This window comes from Abramis brama (genome assembly GCF_963993115.1).
Source record: "Abramis brama genome assembly, chromosome: 16".
Classification (NCBI taxonomy): domain Eukaryota; kingdom Metazoa; phylum Chordata; class Actinopteri; order Cypriniformes; family Leuciscidae; genus Abramis; species Abramis brama.
The window spans coordinates 6248333-6263277 of NC_139978.1; the positions used below are offsets into that span (position 1 = coordinate 6248333).

Below are 14945 nucleotides of genomic sequence, written 5' to 3' on the forward strand. Positions count from 1 at the left end.
ATTCTGGTGTGTTTGAGCAGAATCTGATTATGCTTCAATGCCCTTTAATAGTGGTCCTATGAAACAGAAAGTGCATATATTATTATAACTACACACACACACACACACACACACACACACACACAAACACACATACACACAAACACAAACACACATACACACACACACACACACACACTTAACCATTTTGGCCAGAAACGGGGAAGTCAAATAAAGAAATCAGAAAAACAAAGGGGTGGGGGGGGTGGGGGGACTGGGGATCTGATTTCATATGGGTGAAGAAGAAGAAAAAAAGCTACTGTTTAAGTCTCAAAACTTAAAAGGCCCCTTTTCCGCTTGGGGCTCGATAGCATGGATTTTAGTTTGAAACCTTTCTAGCGATTATTGCATAGTTTGGTGAATTACTTTTAGGTTTGCAGATCATTTGGTTTAAGAAAAAAACAGTCATTCTGCCCCTCCGGTCCCTCTCTCTCATTACTCTTTGGGTCCAATTCAATCAAACTGCTGTATTATCACCACAGTACCAATATGGCGCCAGTGTTAGTTCACCATAAAACAAGCCGTTTAATGGCCAGGCTGTGTTTTTCAAAAGAATTAAGGGATGCAGATTGGTCATTTTAACGGTTAAAACGCTCAGTGGTGAAATGGCTTCTTTGCTAAGGAATTTATTTTTGGACGGGACTAGTCGAAAAGTGGTTTTGCGGTAGTTTGATTGGATTTGGCCCTCGCTCCTCAGTCATTCCCAAGCCAAACGCTGCCCTCCACTCCTTGCAAATCTGAACTTCCCCAAGAAGCACTTACAAAAGAGATCTTCCCCATTCACCCTGGGAGAAATAGGCCTTTCCGAAACGTTGTATATTGCATAGTGTCGAGAATGGCTCGGGAAAACACTTTGCCCCAAATTAACCGCTCGCGCATCACGTACGATGGCTGAACCGCATCGCCCTCCAGCGCTATGAAATACTGGATGTCAGTTACTCCGTTAAAGCTAACGATATACTCTATATAGCTGATTAACCCTGAAACTATACACAGCATGTGGCAATGCTCAATAAACTTTTGACAAAGTTTGTATTATAGTGGTCCCATATAACATTCGCCTGACTCATATGACCAGCGTGTTCCCCCATGACCAGCACAGAGTCATTACATGGGTCTTGTACAGTCAACTCAGAATGACTAAATAAAGTGATTGATTAAATAAATTTAAAACAGCTCCCAAAAACGGACGCCTAAGCAATTAAAAAGCACAATATCTGTAAACCGATGCTTGCTGAATGAACTAATATTGCCCACAGAAACGTAATAAAATAAACATTTAAATAATATAGTATGAAAATAAATATTAATAAGTCAATTAATACGGTTTTAAATAGACATTTAGATTTTTTTTTGTTTTTTTTTTGGATTTTTTCTTTTTGTTTAGTTTGTCGTCTCAGCAATGCTGGGAACAGCGCGCTTGAACTCACTTCTGCATGTCATATTCACCAGGGAGTAATTTGTTCATCTGTCCAATAAGTTGGCCAAAATATGTGTTTAGACGTAGCGCTAACAGGGCTTCGAACTGAATTTCCTCTCAGAGTTTATTTGTACTACTTGAACAGATCATAAATAGAGAGACGATCTAAGAGTCAAGAAAATGTGGGGAAAAAAGCTAAAGAAACGAAGCCGAAGGAATGTGAAGAGAGGTTACCTCTCCCTTCCTGTGCATGTCTAACTCATTTTATAAAAAATGACTTGTCGTCCAGTGTGGATCGCTGACATCTACTGTTGCTGTACTCGATGCTTATGATTTACGGCGTTTGAAGTGAACTTCAGTTTTTTGGTATTTTAATGAATTCCTGCACATAGATCTTTAAAGATATCTCTCACCAAATGGGAGAGTTTCACAAAAAGGCTAGTGGCAATTTGAGATTAACAGCTAAAGTAGTAGTAGTAAAATATCTGTTAATAAATAAATAGTACACTCTTATTTCTATAACACATGCCAACTATTTCACATCAACGCTAGATTCAGTTTATATACAGATACATTTTCGTTGCTGTAATCTCTGTAAGATATATTTCATATACAAATGGCTATTTATATTTTTTTCTTTCGTTTCTAGAGATATTTTCATGGAAATAAGTCTATCTAAGAGCTCTCTACATTATGGCCAGGATGACTCCCGCTAGATTTCACGACGACATACGGATCGGTCTGTAAACCAGGCCGAGTTCCCCTCGAAATAATGCGTGAAACGCTTTTCATCGAAAATGAAATGATAAACATAGAATTTGACATTCGAGATGTTTTCGCACTGGTGCATGCCTTTTTCCAGTTGAGAAGGAATGTGTCCCTGTATAGCCTTTGAAAATAAACCACTGTTTTGTCTTGCTTTCTTTTTTGTGTGTGTGTGTGTGTGTGTGTGTGTGTTTTCACTTTGCGTTTGTGTATGTGTGCTCGATGGCTAAGTTTGGACTGGCAAATTGGTCTGAAGTTAAGAGCTGTCACCAATGTTGCGTTTCTTGCCAAAGAGATTGGAGGCATCTCTGTTGCGTAGATTTGGCTGGTGCTTGTATTCATGGGGACTGACAGACCACCGCCACCCACCATGAGTCTCCATTCCAGTAGGAACTGCAGCAGACGGACACGGTTTGTTCTGCAGTAGCTGGAAGAGCATGGTGATCTCTGGCCCTAATCGGGTCAACAGATTTGCCCTCACCGGGTCCACTGTCTCATCGTCACACTCCATCAGACTCTGCAGTAGTTTCCCATAAAACCTGCGGGAAGACAGAGAAAACTCACACTGAGCCGGGTGCGTCAACAAATTTGATGGTTAAGATACATTAGAAAGCTGCATAATGCAGGGAATCTGAAACGAAAGAATGTGCTAAAATTGTTTTCAAATGACACAAATTATTATTTTTTTAAATATTGGTTGCTGCCACAAAATCAGTGAATTTTTCTAGCAAGCTCATGACAGATAACGATGAAGGCGTATACTATCTACCTCATTGGACACTTGCGGAGTTTGCACTATATACAGTATATATATATATAAATATTCAAAGTATTTTGAATTTGCAAATTCCAGTTAAATGTTCATATTACATAATTTGGTTGCATGTATATGTAAGTTAATCTGACTGGTTGTGTAAAATAGGCACATAATATTGTGATATCGATCAATATACCCCTGAATCTAAGCAAATCGTAATGGTATAGTGGCTAAGAGAATTGTATCGTGACAAAACGACAGATTTACACCCTTTACACAAGTGTGTTAATAGTGCACTTTATACTTAAGTGTGTTAAGAAACATGCAAGTGTACTCTCTTTAAGTTCACTTAAGTGGCCTTTAATTTGATTAATATTATATTATCTGCAAGTACAGTTTTTTTTTTAAATATACTTGAAGTACAGTACAAGTGCACATTCATTACAAATAAATGTACTTTTGCACAAGGGAATCCACCTAACTGATTCTTTAATTCCCAAATTTAGCATAATGGTAAGGTCAACAATCCTGAAACCCATTCTGTGTTTTTGTATATACCATAAGATGTAATCTTTTCATTCTGTTCAAGAGTCTTACCTGTTGGGAAAGTGGCTGGGTAGCTGAGCCACCTCTGCAATGGCTTCTGGGTTTGATTTGGCCACTTTACAAATGTCCAACTTGCTGTAACACTCCTCTTGAACCTCCGATATCATCCTCTGGAAGGTGGAACACCGTCTGACTGTTAGAAAGATCTTGGAAGTGATGCCATTGGCGATGCACTTCAAGCTTTCTTTCACAAAAGCCTTTCCCTGCAAAATGAACAGGAAACCACATGTCAAGCACAGGCTTGAACGGTGACTCCAACCCATCTCATGAAACTGGAGAGGTTTTAGTTTTAATTAAGTGGAACCTTGGGCAGTAACAAGTAGAAACGATTCTTAAACAAGTCATTCTTTTGAACCAGTTCTTTTTGAGGAATCAGTTCATAAAGTAATTTGGTAATAAGAACTTTGCTTGAGGTGGGTGACAAACTAAGCAGCATTTAGTGTGGCATATTCTATATAAGACTAATCAATTAAGAATGCTGTTATAAATCACTCTGTAGTAAAAACATTTGAAGATAATAGCTTCCATCAGGCCTTTCAGAGTACAGTCCCATCTCTGTGGGATTCAGCAGCATTCATTTGACAGGATTCATCCAATCCTAGTGCTTCTTAGGTTCTTCCTGTCTGCTGAATAGGCGTCTTTGACATCAATAGGATATTGTGTTTCCATCGATGAACTGATATATTGCTATTGTACTTTGCCATGAATTGTATACAAACACATACCTGAGTGTCGAATTTAGCAGCACTGTAGAGAAAGGACTTGCAGATGTCATGCATGCCATCTGTGTCACACGTTGAGTTTTCAAGACAGGCGAAGGCACCGCAGCCCACCTGGAGTGCACTGTTCAGGCAGCGTGCCACATCCGCTGCAAAAAGAAAACCACTGTTACATTACAAGAACCTAAAAGCATTCTTGACCACATTTATCCTTATTGTATTGTCAGTGGATCAAATCATAAATGACTGCAAAAATATTTGGCAAGTCCAAACCAGAAATAATTGGAAATACACATATGTACTCCATCCATGTATCCAACCATGTATCCATCCATGTATCCATCCGTCCATCCATCCATCCATCCATCCATCCATCCATCCATCCATCCATCCATCCATCCATCCATCCATCCATCCATCCAACCATGTATCCATCCATCCCTCATCCATCATCCATCCATCCATGTATGTATCCATCCATCCATCCATGAGTAATTCTCTTTGCAGTCAATGACATAAACTAACTTCCTTCTATTACATGGATAGTTCAGCTTGTACACTCTCAAAGAACAGATACCTGGAGAAAAGCCATTTAGGGTTGTTGAGGGAGCAGTCTTTGGAGACTGTTTGGACTTCCAGTGTGGAAGTATGGGGCAGTTAATGCTGGAACATATTCTCATGGGAAATTATTTAAGTAGAAACACATTGTGTGTAGTACCGATGAACTTGTAAAACCATTTAGGCAAGATAATTAATTCCTCACCTTGCTTACAAGTGAACATGGGATCATTTTTAAGGGGACACGTTCTCATTATCACCTTCCAGCCCACGGGATGTTTAAATACCATTCAGTCTGAGGGAACAGTTGTACAAACGGGAACGCTCCACGAGTACTAGGGTTTTATGTGTGACATGGTGTGAGTTTCCATTCAGTTCTGATATCAAGCCAAATTTCGTCTTAAAAGGACAAATAACAACAAGCTTGACTAGCCACTTGACAACCTGAAATGTATAATAACTGAGCCAAGCATTGGCGTCATTACTCCACTCCACTCCACTCCACTCTCTGCCATAAATTTTATGGGTATTCCAGCCATTTTTCTGTTCTTGGAACTGTGACCCAATGAATGAAGAATACCCACAGCAGGCCTTGAGGGGTTCTTGTAGTAGTCTGGGCGCTCTGTGCCCTGTGTTTGCCCCCGTCGTCAGGGAGTGAGAGAGAGGGGTGTAGGGCATGTGTGCCACTCTATATTAGGTTCTGCTGACTGTCTCTTTTGGCACAAGACCCATTGTTTCCATTACCCTTACATGTGACAAGACAATAACGTTCAGCGGGGTGAGTAAAAGGCCCAAAACCACCACCTCCAACAGTTCCGCGCCAAAGACTATAAACATTTTGCCGCACAAATTCGTAGCTTGCGGGGCCCGGGATCCCATGCCACGCAGAGAAAGAACCTCAAGGGTGTGTGTGTGTGTGTGTGTGTCAGAGAGACTGGTGTTGCTACACACTCACTTTTGTATGTGAAGAAAAAATAGGCTGTGTGTTGCTGTGTCAATGCTCCTGGCAAAAGGCAGACTTCTGAAATAACCAGAAACCCCCCAAATGTCATGCAGTGAATATGTCTATTGTCCAGAGGAGCAGGTTAGGGCAAGATCTCAGAAGTACATTCTGTTAAGGCTCAATCTGCACATTAATAGAATATTCCGGGTTCAATGTGAGCTAAACTCAATTGACAGCACTTGTGACAATGCTGATTACCACGAAAACTAAAATCAGGGTTACATTGAGATAATTACAATGAAAGTAAATGGGATCAATTTGTAAACAGTAAAGCACCACTATTATGTCAATTTAAGGGTTTAATCATCCAAGGGAATTTAAGGAGAAGCATCCAAGACAAAGTTGATACTTCAACGAAACACAACTGAGAACTCTATTTAGTCGAAGATAAACATCTTCGTTTTAATATCAAATACAATTGTATCACTTTCCTACACTCGCTGTTGGTGTCAGGTCAAGTGACGATGAAATGTTTCCATGACTGGCCTCTCTTATCAATGGAACAGTTGTCCTTGTGAATACATGACTAAATTTCTTTCTGCAAAACTCATGTGATCTAACCTGAGGTGTCTTGCTGACCCATGTCTTAGCCTTTGGGGTGCTTTTAGACTAGTTACCCATGTGAAAAAGAAGTGCACTCATAGTTCACTTAAAATCTTAAAAGTAGCCTATATATATTTTTACTTACTGTACTAACTGTACTTGTAGATTAATACAGAGTGTCTATTTACACTAGTCAAGTCAAGTCACCTTCATTTATATAGCTCTTCTAACAATATAGATTGTTTCAAAGCAGCTTTACAGTGATAATAGGAAATGAATGTAACAGAGATTGTTTTGGCTTTACAGCAGCTCTAGAATAAAGTTATTGTCCAGCTAAAGTTAGTTTTGATTGATTCACTTCCATTGCAAAGATCATTAGTTATTAACTTAGGGGCTGCTTACACGACACCGTTTTAACTGAAATCAGTTCAAAAAACTTTAAAAACATTATCATCTCCGTGTAAACTTCAAAAACGTAAATCTGTGAAAACTGTGACGGCGTGCACATGCATATTACGTGTTTAGTCTATAGGTATGCGCGTTTGAATATATATGTGCGCAGGCGTGTAGTCTTTCTTTACAATTTGACATTGCCAAATTACCTGTCTGGCCAGATTCCCTGTCTACCTGTCTGGCCAGCATAATACATAATCTTTTGTCATTTGTCATCCATGCGAACTGGAATCATTTTGATAATGTTTTATCTGGGGAAGTGAAGGGAAGGAGGCCTTCACAGGTGAGAGTCTAGTTGACACTTCAGGGCTGCATTGTCGTGTCTAGGCGCAGGTCCTTCATCAGATCTGGATACGGCCTGGAACCGGCATACTGCGGTAAATCTCGGGATAAACAGAGAGACTAATATTAGCGTAGACGCCATTCTTCTTATGATGTAACAACTCCGAGTACATCAGGTGTAATGAGAAGTGTTCCCGGTTCCGGCTGACCTAATTTATGCAGCCTAATATTTTATCTGGGGAGTTTAGTACTGGGGAGCTAAACCATTTAGTGCTTTGTAAGTAATCAGCAATATTTTAAAATGTATATGATGTTTAATAAGGAGCCAATACAGTGTTGACAGAACCGGGCTAATACAGTCGTACTTCCTGGTTCTGGTAAGAACTCGAGCTGCTGCGTTTTGGACTGACTGTAGTTTGTTTATTAAGCGTGCAGGGCAACCACCCATTAGAGCATTACAATAATCTAGTCTTGAGGTCATGAACGCATTAACTAACTGTTCCGCATTTGTCATTGAGAGCATATGTCATAATTTAGATATATTTCTAAAGATGAATGAATGCGGTTTTACAGATACTAGAAACGTGGTTTTCAGAGCAACCATCAAGTGTTAGACAGTATTCTGGGTATGACGTGCAGAGTTTTTTGGTCCAATAAGTAGTATCTCTGTTTTTTTCAGAATTAAGTAGTAGGAAATTACTGGTCATCCAGTTTTTTATATCAGCTATGCATTCCGTTAATTTTGTGAATTGGTAAGTTTCGTCAGGGCGCAAAGAAATATACAGCTAAGTATCATTAGCATAACAGTGAAAACTAATGCCATGCTTCCTAATGATATCTCCCAAGGGTAACATGTGCAGGGTGAAAAGCAATGGTCCTAGTACTGAGCCTTGTGGTACTCCATACTGATCTTGTGATCGATATGACATCTCTTCGTTTACTATTATAAACTGATAACGGTCAAATAAGTATGATTTGAACCATGTCAATGCTATTCCACTACTACCAACATAATTTTCGAGTCTATTCAAAAGAATGTTGTGGTCGATAGTGTCAAATGCAGCACTAAGATCGAATAACACTAATAGAGAGATACAACCATATTCGGATGATAAGAGCTAATCATTTGTAACTGTAATGAGAGCTGTCTCAGTACTATGGTACGGTCTAAATCCTCATTTAATAATTTTAATAAATATAATCATTTACACTCTATGTTATTATTGCATACCATTTAATGTACAACAACACTGAGGTGCAAATAGTGTCTGCCACTATTTATAAGTATAAATAGCATCTAACTACTATTTATTGCAAAGAAAATGCTGCTTTTTTTAACAGTGAAAGTAGAATCTATTGCTATTTTCACTTAGTGTAAATAGAATCTAGTTGCTATTTACACTTAGTGCAAATAGCCACTGACCAGATATTATATTACTGAAATAAAATGGCACTAATATGAGAATTATAGAGTAAACTTTCACGACTGTTTAACACACTTAAGTACACTTTTAAAAAGTGCACTTTGTAATCATGTCAAAACAAGTTTTACCTTAAAGTACAATTTAAATCATTATGTTTTAAAACTCATTTGTTGTGCTTTTAAAGAAGTACACTTTGTTGACTAACATACTAAAGCACATGCAAATCACTTGATTATAATTTTAACTGTTGTGTGTTATTCAGTACTAGATTTAAAGTTATTATATTTTAAATGTACTAAATTCCAACTTCATTATTACAAAGGTGTAATTAAAAATATATTCAAATTAAGGCTGCGCGATTAATCGAAATAAAACCACACACGATTTGGCAAAGGCTGTGATTATTTTATGCACAGCTTGTCAGTGAAGTACAGCTCTGTGCTCAGTAGTAAATGCTGCTCCATCTGAAAGCCAGAGGGCGCTCTCAAGCAGAAACTCCAAATATGCCCGCCACAGAAGTAGACAGCAAGTCATTCCAGGAAATCCCTATGGGCATCGTACTATTGCTGTAGCTGAATAAAAAGAAGATTGAAACACTTTGAATTTTTATTTTTATTTGTTGTCCTTTGTTGGACAGGAGGTTCATAATTTCATCAATCATGTTTGGAAAGATGTTTGGCGTGTGTTGCTTTTTCAAATGCACGTTATCTTAAACTCGCAGTGCTTTCAGATGGTTTACTACTGATCACAGAGCCGTCCGTCACTGACAAGCTGCAAATAAAAAAATAATCGCAGCCTTTGCGATTTCATAATCACAACAAACCAAATCAGTTTAAGCGCGATTTCATGTTAATTGCGATTAATCGTGCAGCCCTAATTCAAATACATGACATACAGGTTTAAATAGAAAAATATATTTTAATATACTGTACCATAAATGCTTGACGGTACATTCAACAGTACACTCATACTGTCAAAACCATATTCCAAAGACGATATAAATAATTAAATAATTATGAAGTCTATATATATGAAGTCTATATAGTCCTATACTTAAGTGGATAAAAAACAACAACACTTAAGTTCAACTAATTGCATTTAATATACATTTGCAAATAACATACATTTAAGTGTCCAAATCATTACATTCAGTTATATTATTTTAAAGTATAATATTTCTGCAATAAGTACCCTCTTTAATAAGGTATTTTTAATTCAAATGTATGATGAAGCCAAATTGCATTGCATCTCCCAGGGAAAATATGGGGACCGTCAAAAAACAAAGTTAAATTACTCTGATTTTGCTACTGTTATTGGATTATAAGAGGGCCTTTTTTGTATCATCAGACACCCCTCTAGACGTCATCAGTAACCTTACAGGGGAAAGTACGGTTACGGATGAATTGGGCCACAACGTTAAGGGGATGTCCCTTCACTTAAACTGCACATGGCTGAGAAGGGGTGTAAAATATGGGTTTGATATTGCATTTGATGCTTTCATAGAGCACTTATTGTATTGCAGTGGGAAAACAGGCATGATGATTAGATATATTGTGACTAATGAAACTTGAATACAGCTTGGCCTGCTCACTCTGATCATTTTGAGGGTACTGTGATGGGCCTTGACAGGTCAGGACTCATCTGAGATCCAAGGAAACACATCAATAGACAATGCGCAGTCTTGTGTTTGCTTTCTCTCTTACTCAGTCATGTATCATCAAGTGCTGTAAAACCTCAAATGGGTTAAGTTATCAGAGCCCCTATGCACTGTTCTTGACAGGTGATATTACACACACAGACTAATAGGATGAATTGTTGGAATGAATAATTCATTTTCTACACTTGCATAGCTACCTGTTCAGATTTCAACTTGCACAGCGCGTGACCCTGACTTGAACTTGTGGCCCTGATTGTCAGTGTTCCACACCAGACTCTAATGCATGACTCAGCTGTACCTCGCAGATTTGGAGACGGCATTGCAATTGTTTTAATATTTCAAGTAGAGTTCATTAGTTTACGAATGTACTGTAAACTTACTGTAAATTTGCTTCATTGTTTTATGAACTTGATTCTTTTAATTTAGACAAACTTAAATTTAACTGAAACTGGGCTGGGATTTCTACTTCCCAGCATGCTTTGCCATGCCACTTGAAAGGAAGAGTAAATGCTAAAATTAAGTGTTATATAATGTTTTTTTGTGCAATATTAATGTTAAGTGGGAAATTTAGTAGTGTTTAATGTTTTGCTATGCTAATTTAGACAAGTTTCTGTTATGTTGGGATTTTTTAAAGGGTTACCATCATGGTGTCGAGTGGAGCATGAGCTTGGATTGAGAACAGATGAACATTAAATGTTTTATCTTGTCATACTTATTCAGCAATTGCTATGCTATACTAATTATCTCAAAACATTGTTACCAATTAGCAAGTTAACAATTACTGAATTTGCAAGTTAAAGCGGGCCACTACTAAAAATATTTAAGTTGAGATTACATGATAATTTTAAGTGAAATGTGTGAGTACAAAATAAAAATCTGCCAGTTCTTCTTAATTAAATTTTTAATTTCTTAACTTAAATTTTTTTTTTCCACTATTTGAAGATCCCATTGGTCGTTTCATCAACGGCACTGACACTGAGGAGCCTTAAAGTCCCCCTGTAGACGACAATTTTATCCCTTAAAACTCATCTTTGATCACCAAAATGACATATTTAAACGTTTTTTTTTCCTTGAAAAAAAATCTTCATGCCTTAAAGTAGCTTGAATGTAACTCTACACCCTTGCCTCATTTAGTATACACGGTTCTATGAATATGCAAATGAGCCCCGCCTCCACTCACTCACAGCAGCTCAGAGATCCACTCGTTGACCTGATTACAAGGTAGTTTGTGATGTCAGAAACACCAGCGATCTCAAACCGTGTTTTTGAGACTGTCTTTTGTTCACTGCAGTTTTAAGGAGAAAATACTCAGCAATGGTGTCGACTTATGAATTTACACATGGTTTGTCTTAAAGCATATTAAAAACACCACATAGACATATAAAAAACATTAAAAACTTGATTTTCACCAAAGGGGGACTTTAAGATAAGAGATAAATTGCAGTTGTAAAAAAATTTACTATAAAACAGATCTCAATAAATATTTTGCATATAAATGAAACATATAAAAATAAAAATAAAAACCTTTTCTTTTTAGCAATAATCTTTTTTTGGAATATGCCCTACGTATTATGTTTTGTAAAGTATATACTGTTCATTTTGCTCTTTTGGAATTATTGGTGCACCAGTGTCGCTTTGTCTCAAAAGCACTGAGTCAGTACATGTCTCCCTGGCAACTAAGTACAACAGGAAGTTATGCAAATACCAAGTGGAGTTTGACAAAGGTTTTCACGTCCTGACCAGAGACAGAACGGAACTGAGCGTCCCACACCACACACAGATCCACTATTTGACACTTGGACAAGCTTTTCTCTGCAGCATATTAATTACTGACAAAGCAAGAACCCTTTGTAACACTGACACCAGATCTTCAGTTTCAGTATAATGTGCACTAAGTCAGAACATTTAGTCATCTGTAATAGTGTTGGGCCCTTTCAGGTGCACACAATGTCCTTTAAAGCATCCTACTCCATTAAAATTAGTGTAAGCGAACCGCACACCCTCCAATTCTCTACCTGCATAATCTTTACACCTGCTGTGGGATGTTCTAAAGCACCTGTCATTTTCAAATAAACCAGAAGAGCTTGGTTAGCTGGTTCAGGTGTATTTGATGAGAGCTGGAACATGGACAGAATGACCTCACTGGGGAAAGCCTTTTATATAGTGAATCAGCCTTAGTAATGGAACTGTAATGTAATGTAAATTAGTAATGGAACAATGATGTATATCTATTTAGAAAGCACGGTAGAGATTAAATGTATATGTAATGTTTGTGAAAATGTTCTTTTTTATTTTTTAAATTGTCCTTTATAAGAGGGTTTAATTGTATCACCCTTTGAGATTTCACTCTGATTTGGTTTTGTCCATATTGAGATTTTGAATGTTCTACATTTAAAAAATAATAAAGGTTCTTTATTGGGATTGATCGTTCCATGGAACCTTTCCATTCCACAAAAGGTTCTTTAGATTATTAAAATGGGTAGCACTTTATTTTACAGTCCTGTTCCCCATGTACATGAACCTACCCCTAAACCTAACCTTAACCCATGTACTTACCTTATATTACCCAGTATTTTTTCAGGTACCCAGTATTTTGTCACATAAGTGCACGTATTGTAAAATAAAGTGCAACCTTAAAATGTTCTTCACACTAAAACATGTTTTTTTTTAAGAACTGTTCACTGAAAGGTTCTTTGGAGAACCAAAAAATGGTTCTTCAATCCTGTGAAAACCCCCGTTTTGGAACCTTTGATAAATCTACCTGTCCAATTTGATTTTGTTTTACAGTAACCTGGTAGCCAGAACTTATAGTGTAAAACAACACAGTGATGACATACCATTAAATGATATAATGTCAATACTGACGTTAAGCTATTAAAATATTTGCTACTGTAAACTGTGCTAATACCATAATGGAAGATTACATGATGACTTTACGATCATGAAAACGGAAGAACTGTGGCTAATAATAACATTAAGACAGAACCAGTGTCACCCACACAAGTGCAAAACACTATCAGAGTAACACACAAAATAATGCAATTATCACACAGGCAATAATGCTGTAATAGTGAATATCAGCATGACAAAGCCATACTGATATTCAGTACATTGGATGATTATGAGGATGCAATTATGCTTCTATAAATAAGAAGTAAATATTAACATTTCACACAGAATTTGGCCAGTTATGTTTTTACATGCCACATGCATGTTGGAACCCTCAGCAAACTGAAGTGCACCAGTTCTGTTATATAAAATACCAGCACTCTTGACATGTTCGACCAATCCAGATTAAAGGAGTGGAAAATCTAAACAAATGTGATGGAGTGCATGCAGTGAGTTTGGCCATTAATCTTCATTAATAGTAAGGAGATTCATGCATTGTGCCATTAAAGTCTACATAGCCTATAATATAGTACTTTTTCTGTAAATAATAAGGTATGTGTTTATTGTGTTGCCAAACTGAACACATTTTCCCTCTACATAGCCTATAATAATGCAATTCATACTTTTTACTAAAAAGATACTCGATTTTAAAAGTGTATGTATTGCCTTGTTAAATGCATTTTCTTTTAAATTATAGGGTAGCCTAATTCATAGATTTTACTTTTAATTTTTACAGTAAAAGCTGTTGTCTTTAAAAGCTAGCGTTATGTGGTAAGGTAAGCAATTAACAGGTTTTTTGCAGTAGCATTTCCCCCCCAATGTAGAAACTCCTGCTTTTGAGGCTGAAAGCGACGGCGGAATCATCATCATCATCATCATTCACATTCATTCATCGCGCTCAATGCATCAAAAGCAGCTCATCATGAGATATGATGAGTCCTCGTATGCAGGTCAGAGGATGATGAACATGATATAGCTAATACATCTGTCACAGAGCAGGTCAATAGATGCATTGGATGAGAGCTCATCAAAGAGGAGATGACAGCTCTCATATGATCTGACTACCCTATACACCAAGCAAAAGCCCAATGCACGCGCATCAGCACACAACCGGCTCATTATTCCCGAACGCTTCCTACTTACAGGGGCTGTTGTGGGTGAAGCGTGCTCTCCTGGGCGAGTAGGATTCGTTCAGATCCAGTTCATACGCGGAGGCGATGAGCACGGCGAGCAGCAAAAGTCCGGTCCTTGGCGGCATCTCTCACTAAATGACACTGGGGGCTTCTATGAAGGGCAATAAAAGAGGGTTTCCTTTAGGTGTTGCGCGGTGTGCGGTTGAGGAAATGCGTGTGATGTGGGCAGTATCATGAAGGCTCCGTCTGTCTGTCCGGCTGATCTCTTCAGCAGTTTCTTCTTCCAGCCGCGTGCATGACAGGAGCGCAGGTCGCGCTTTATATGTGCCCGAGCATCACGAGCTCGCCGCTCAGCCCAATCACATCACAGCAGGCGCTCTTACACAGCCACAGCTCAAACTTTCATTCATTGATCCGTAGCATTTAAATGGGCTTCTCGTATGGCGTAAAGTTTGCTGTTCCTTATGACTTGGGAAAGGTGATTGGGGAAAACGCTCACATCCTCGCGCACTGTTGTTATATACAAATAGACATACTTCAAAGAGACAGACCTGAGCTTGTCTCATATATAAGAGAGCTTATGTGTGATTTAGCTCAACTTTACCCTACTGAAAAAATAAATAAATGCTGCTCTCCCAGTGCAAAACCCATCTAAAACCAGCAAACAGACAACAGACTAGTAGGTTATATTGTGCAA

General features: G+C 38.0%; 1 protein-coding gene across 1 annotated transcript; it reads right to left on the bottom strand.

The window, feature by feature from the left end:
* Window positions 1–1424: 1424 nt before the first annotated feature.
* Window positions 1425–14543, bottom strand: stc1 (stanniocalcin 1). Its single transcript, XM_084086526.1, has 4 exons — window positions 14259–14543; window positions 4313–4455; window positions 3579–3790; window positions 1425–2763 (listed from the first exon to the last, which is right to left on the bottom strand). The coding sequence occupies exons 1-4, from the start codon at window positions 14371–14373 to the stop codon at window positions 2481–2483; spliced, it is 753 nt and encodes a 250-aa protein (XP_083942652.1). The 5' UTR covers window positions 14374–14543; the 3' UTR covers window positions 1425–2480.
* Window positions 14544–14945: the final 402 nt, after the last annotated feature.

Bases quoted from the DNA above. Each gene is read 5' to 3' on its own strand.
- stc1 (XM_084086526.1), bottom strand. From the start codon at position 14,373: ATGCCGCCAAGGACCGGACTTTTGCTGCTCGCCGTGCTCATCGCCTCC. The intron at 4,456-14,258 runs GTAAGTAGGAAG...TTCTTTTTGCAG, and splicing joins CTTCACCCACAACAGCCCCT to CGGATGTGGCACGCTGCCTG. The intron at 3,791-4,312 runs GTATGTGTTTGT...TTCATTTTGCAG, and splicing joins CTGCTAAATTCGACACTCAG to GGAAAGGCTTTTGTGAAAGA.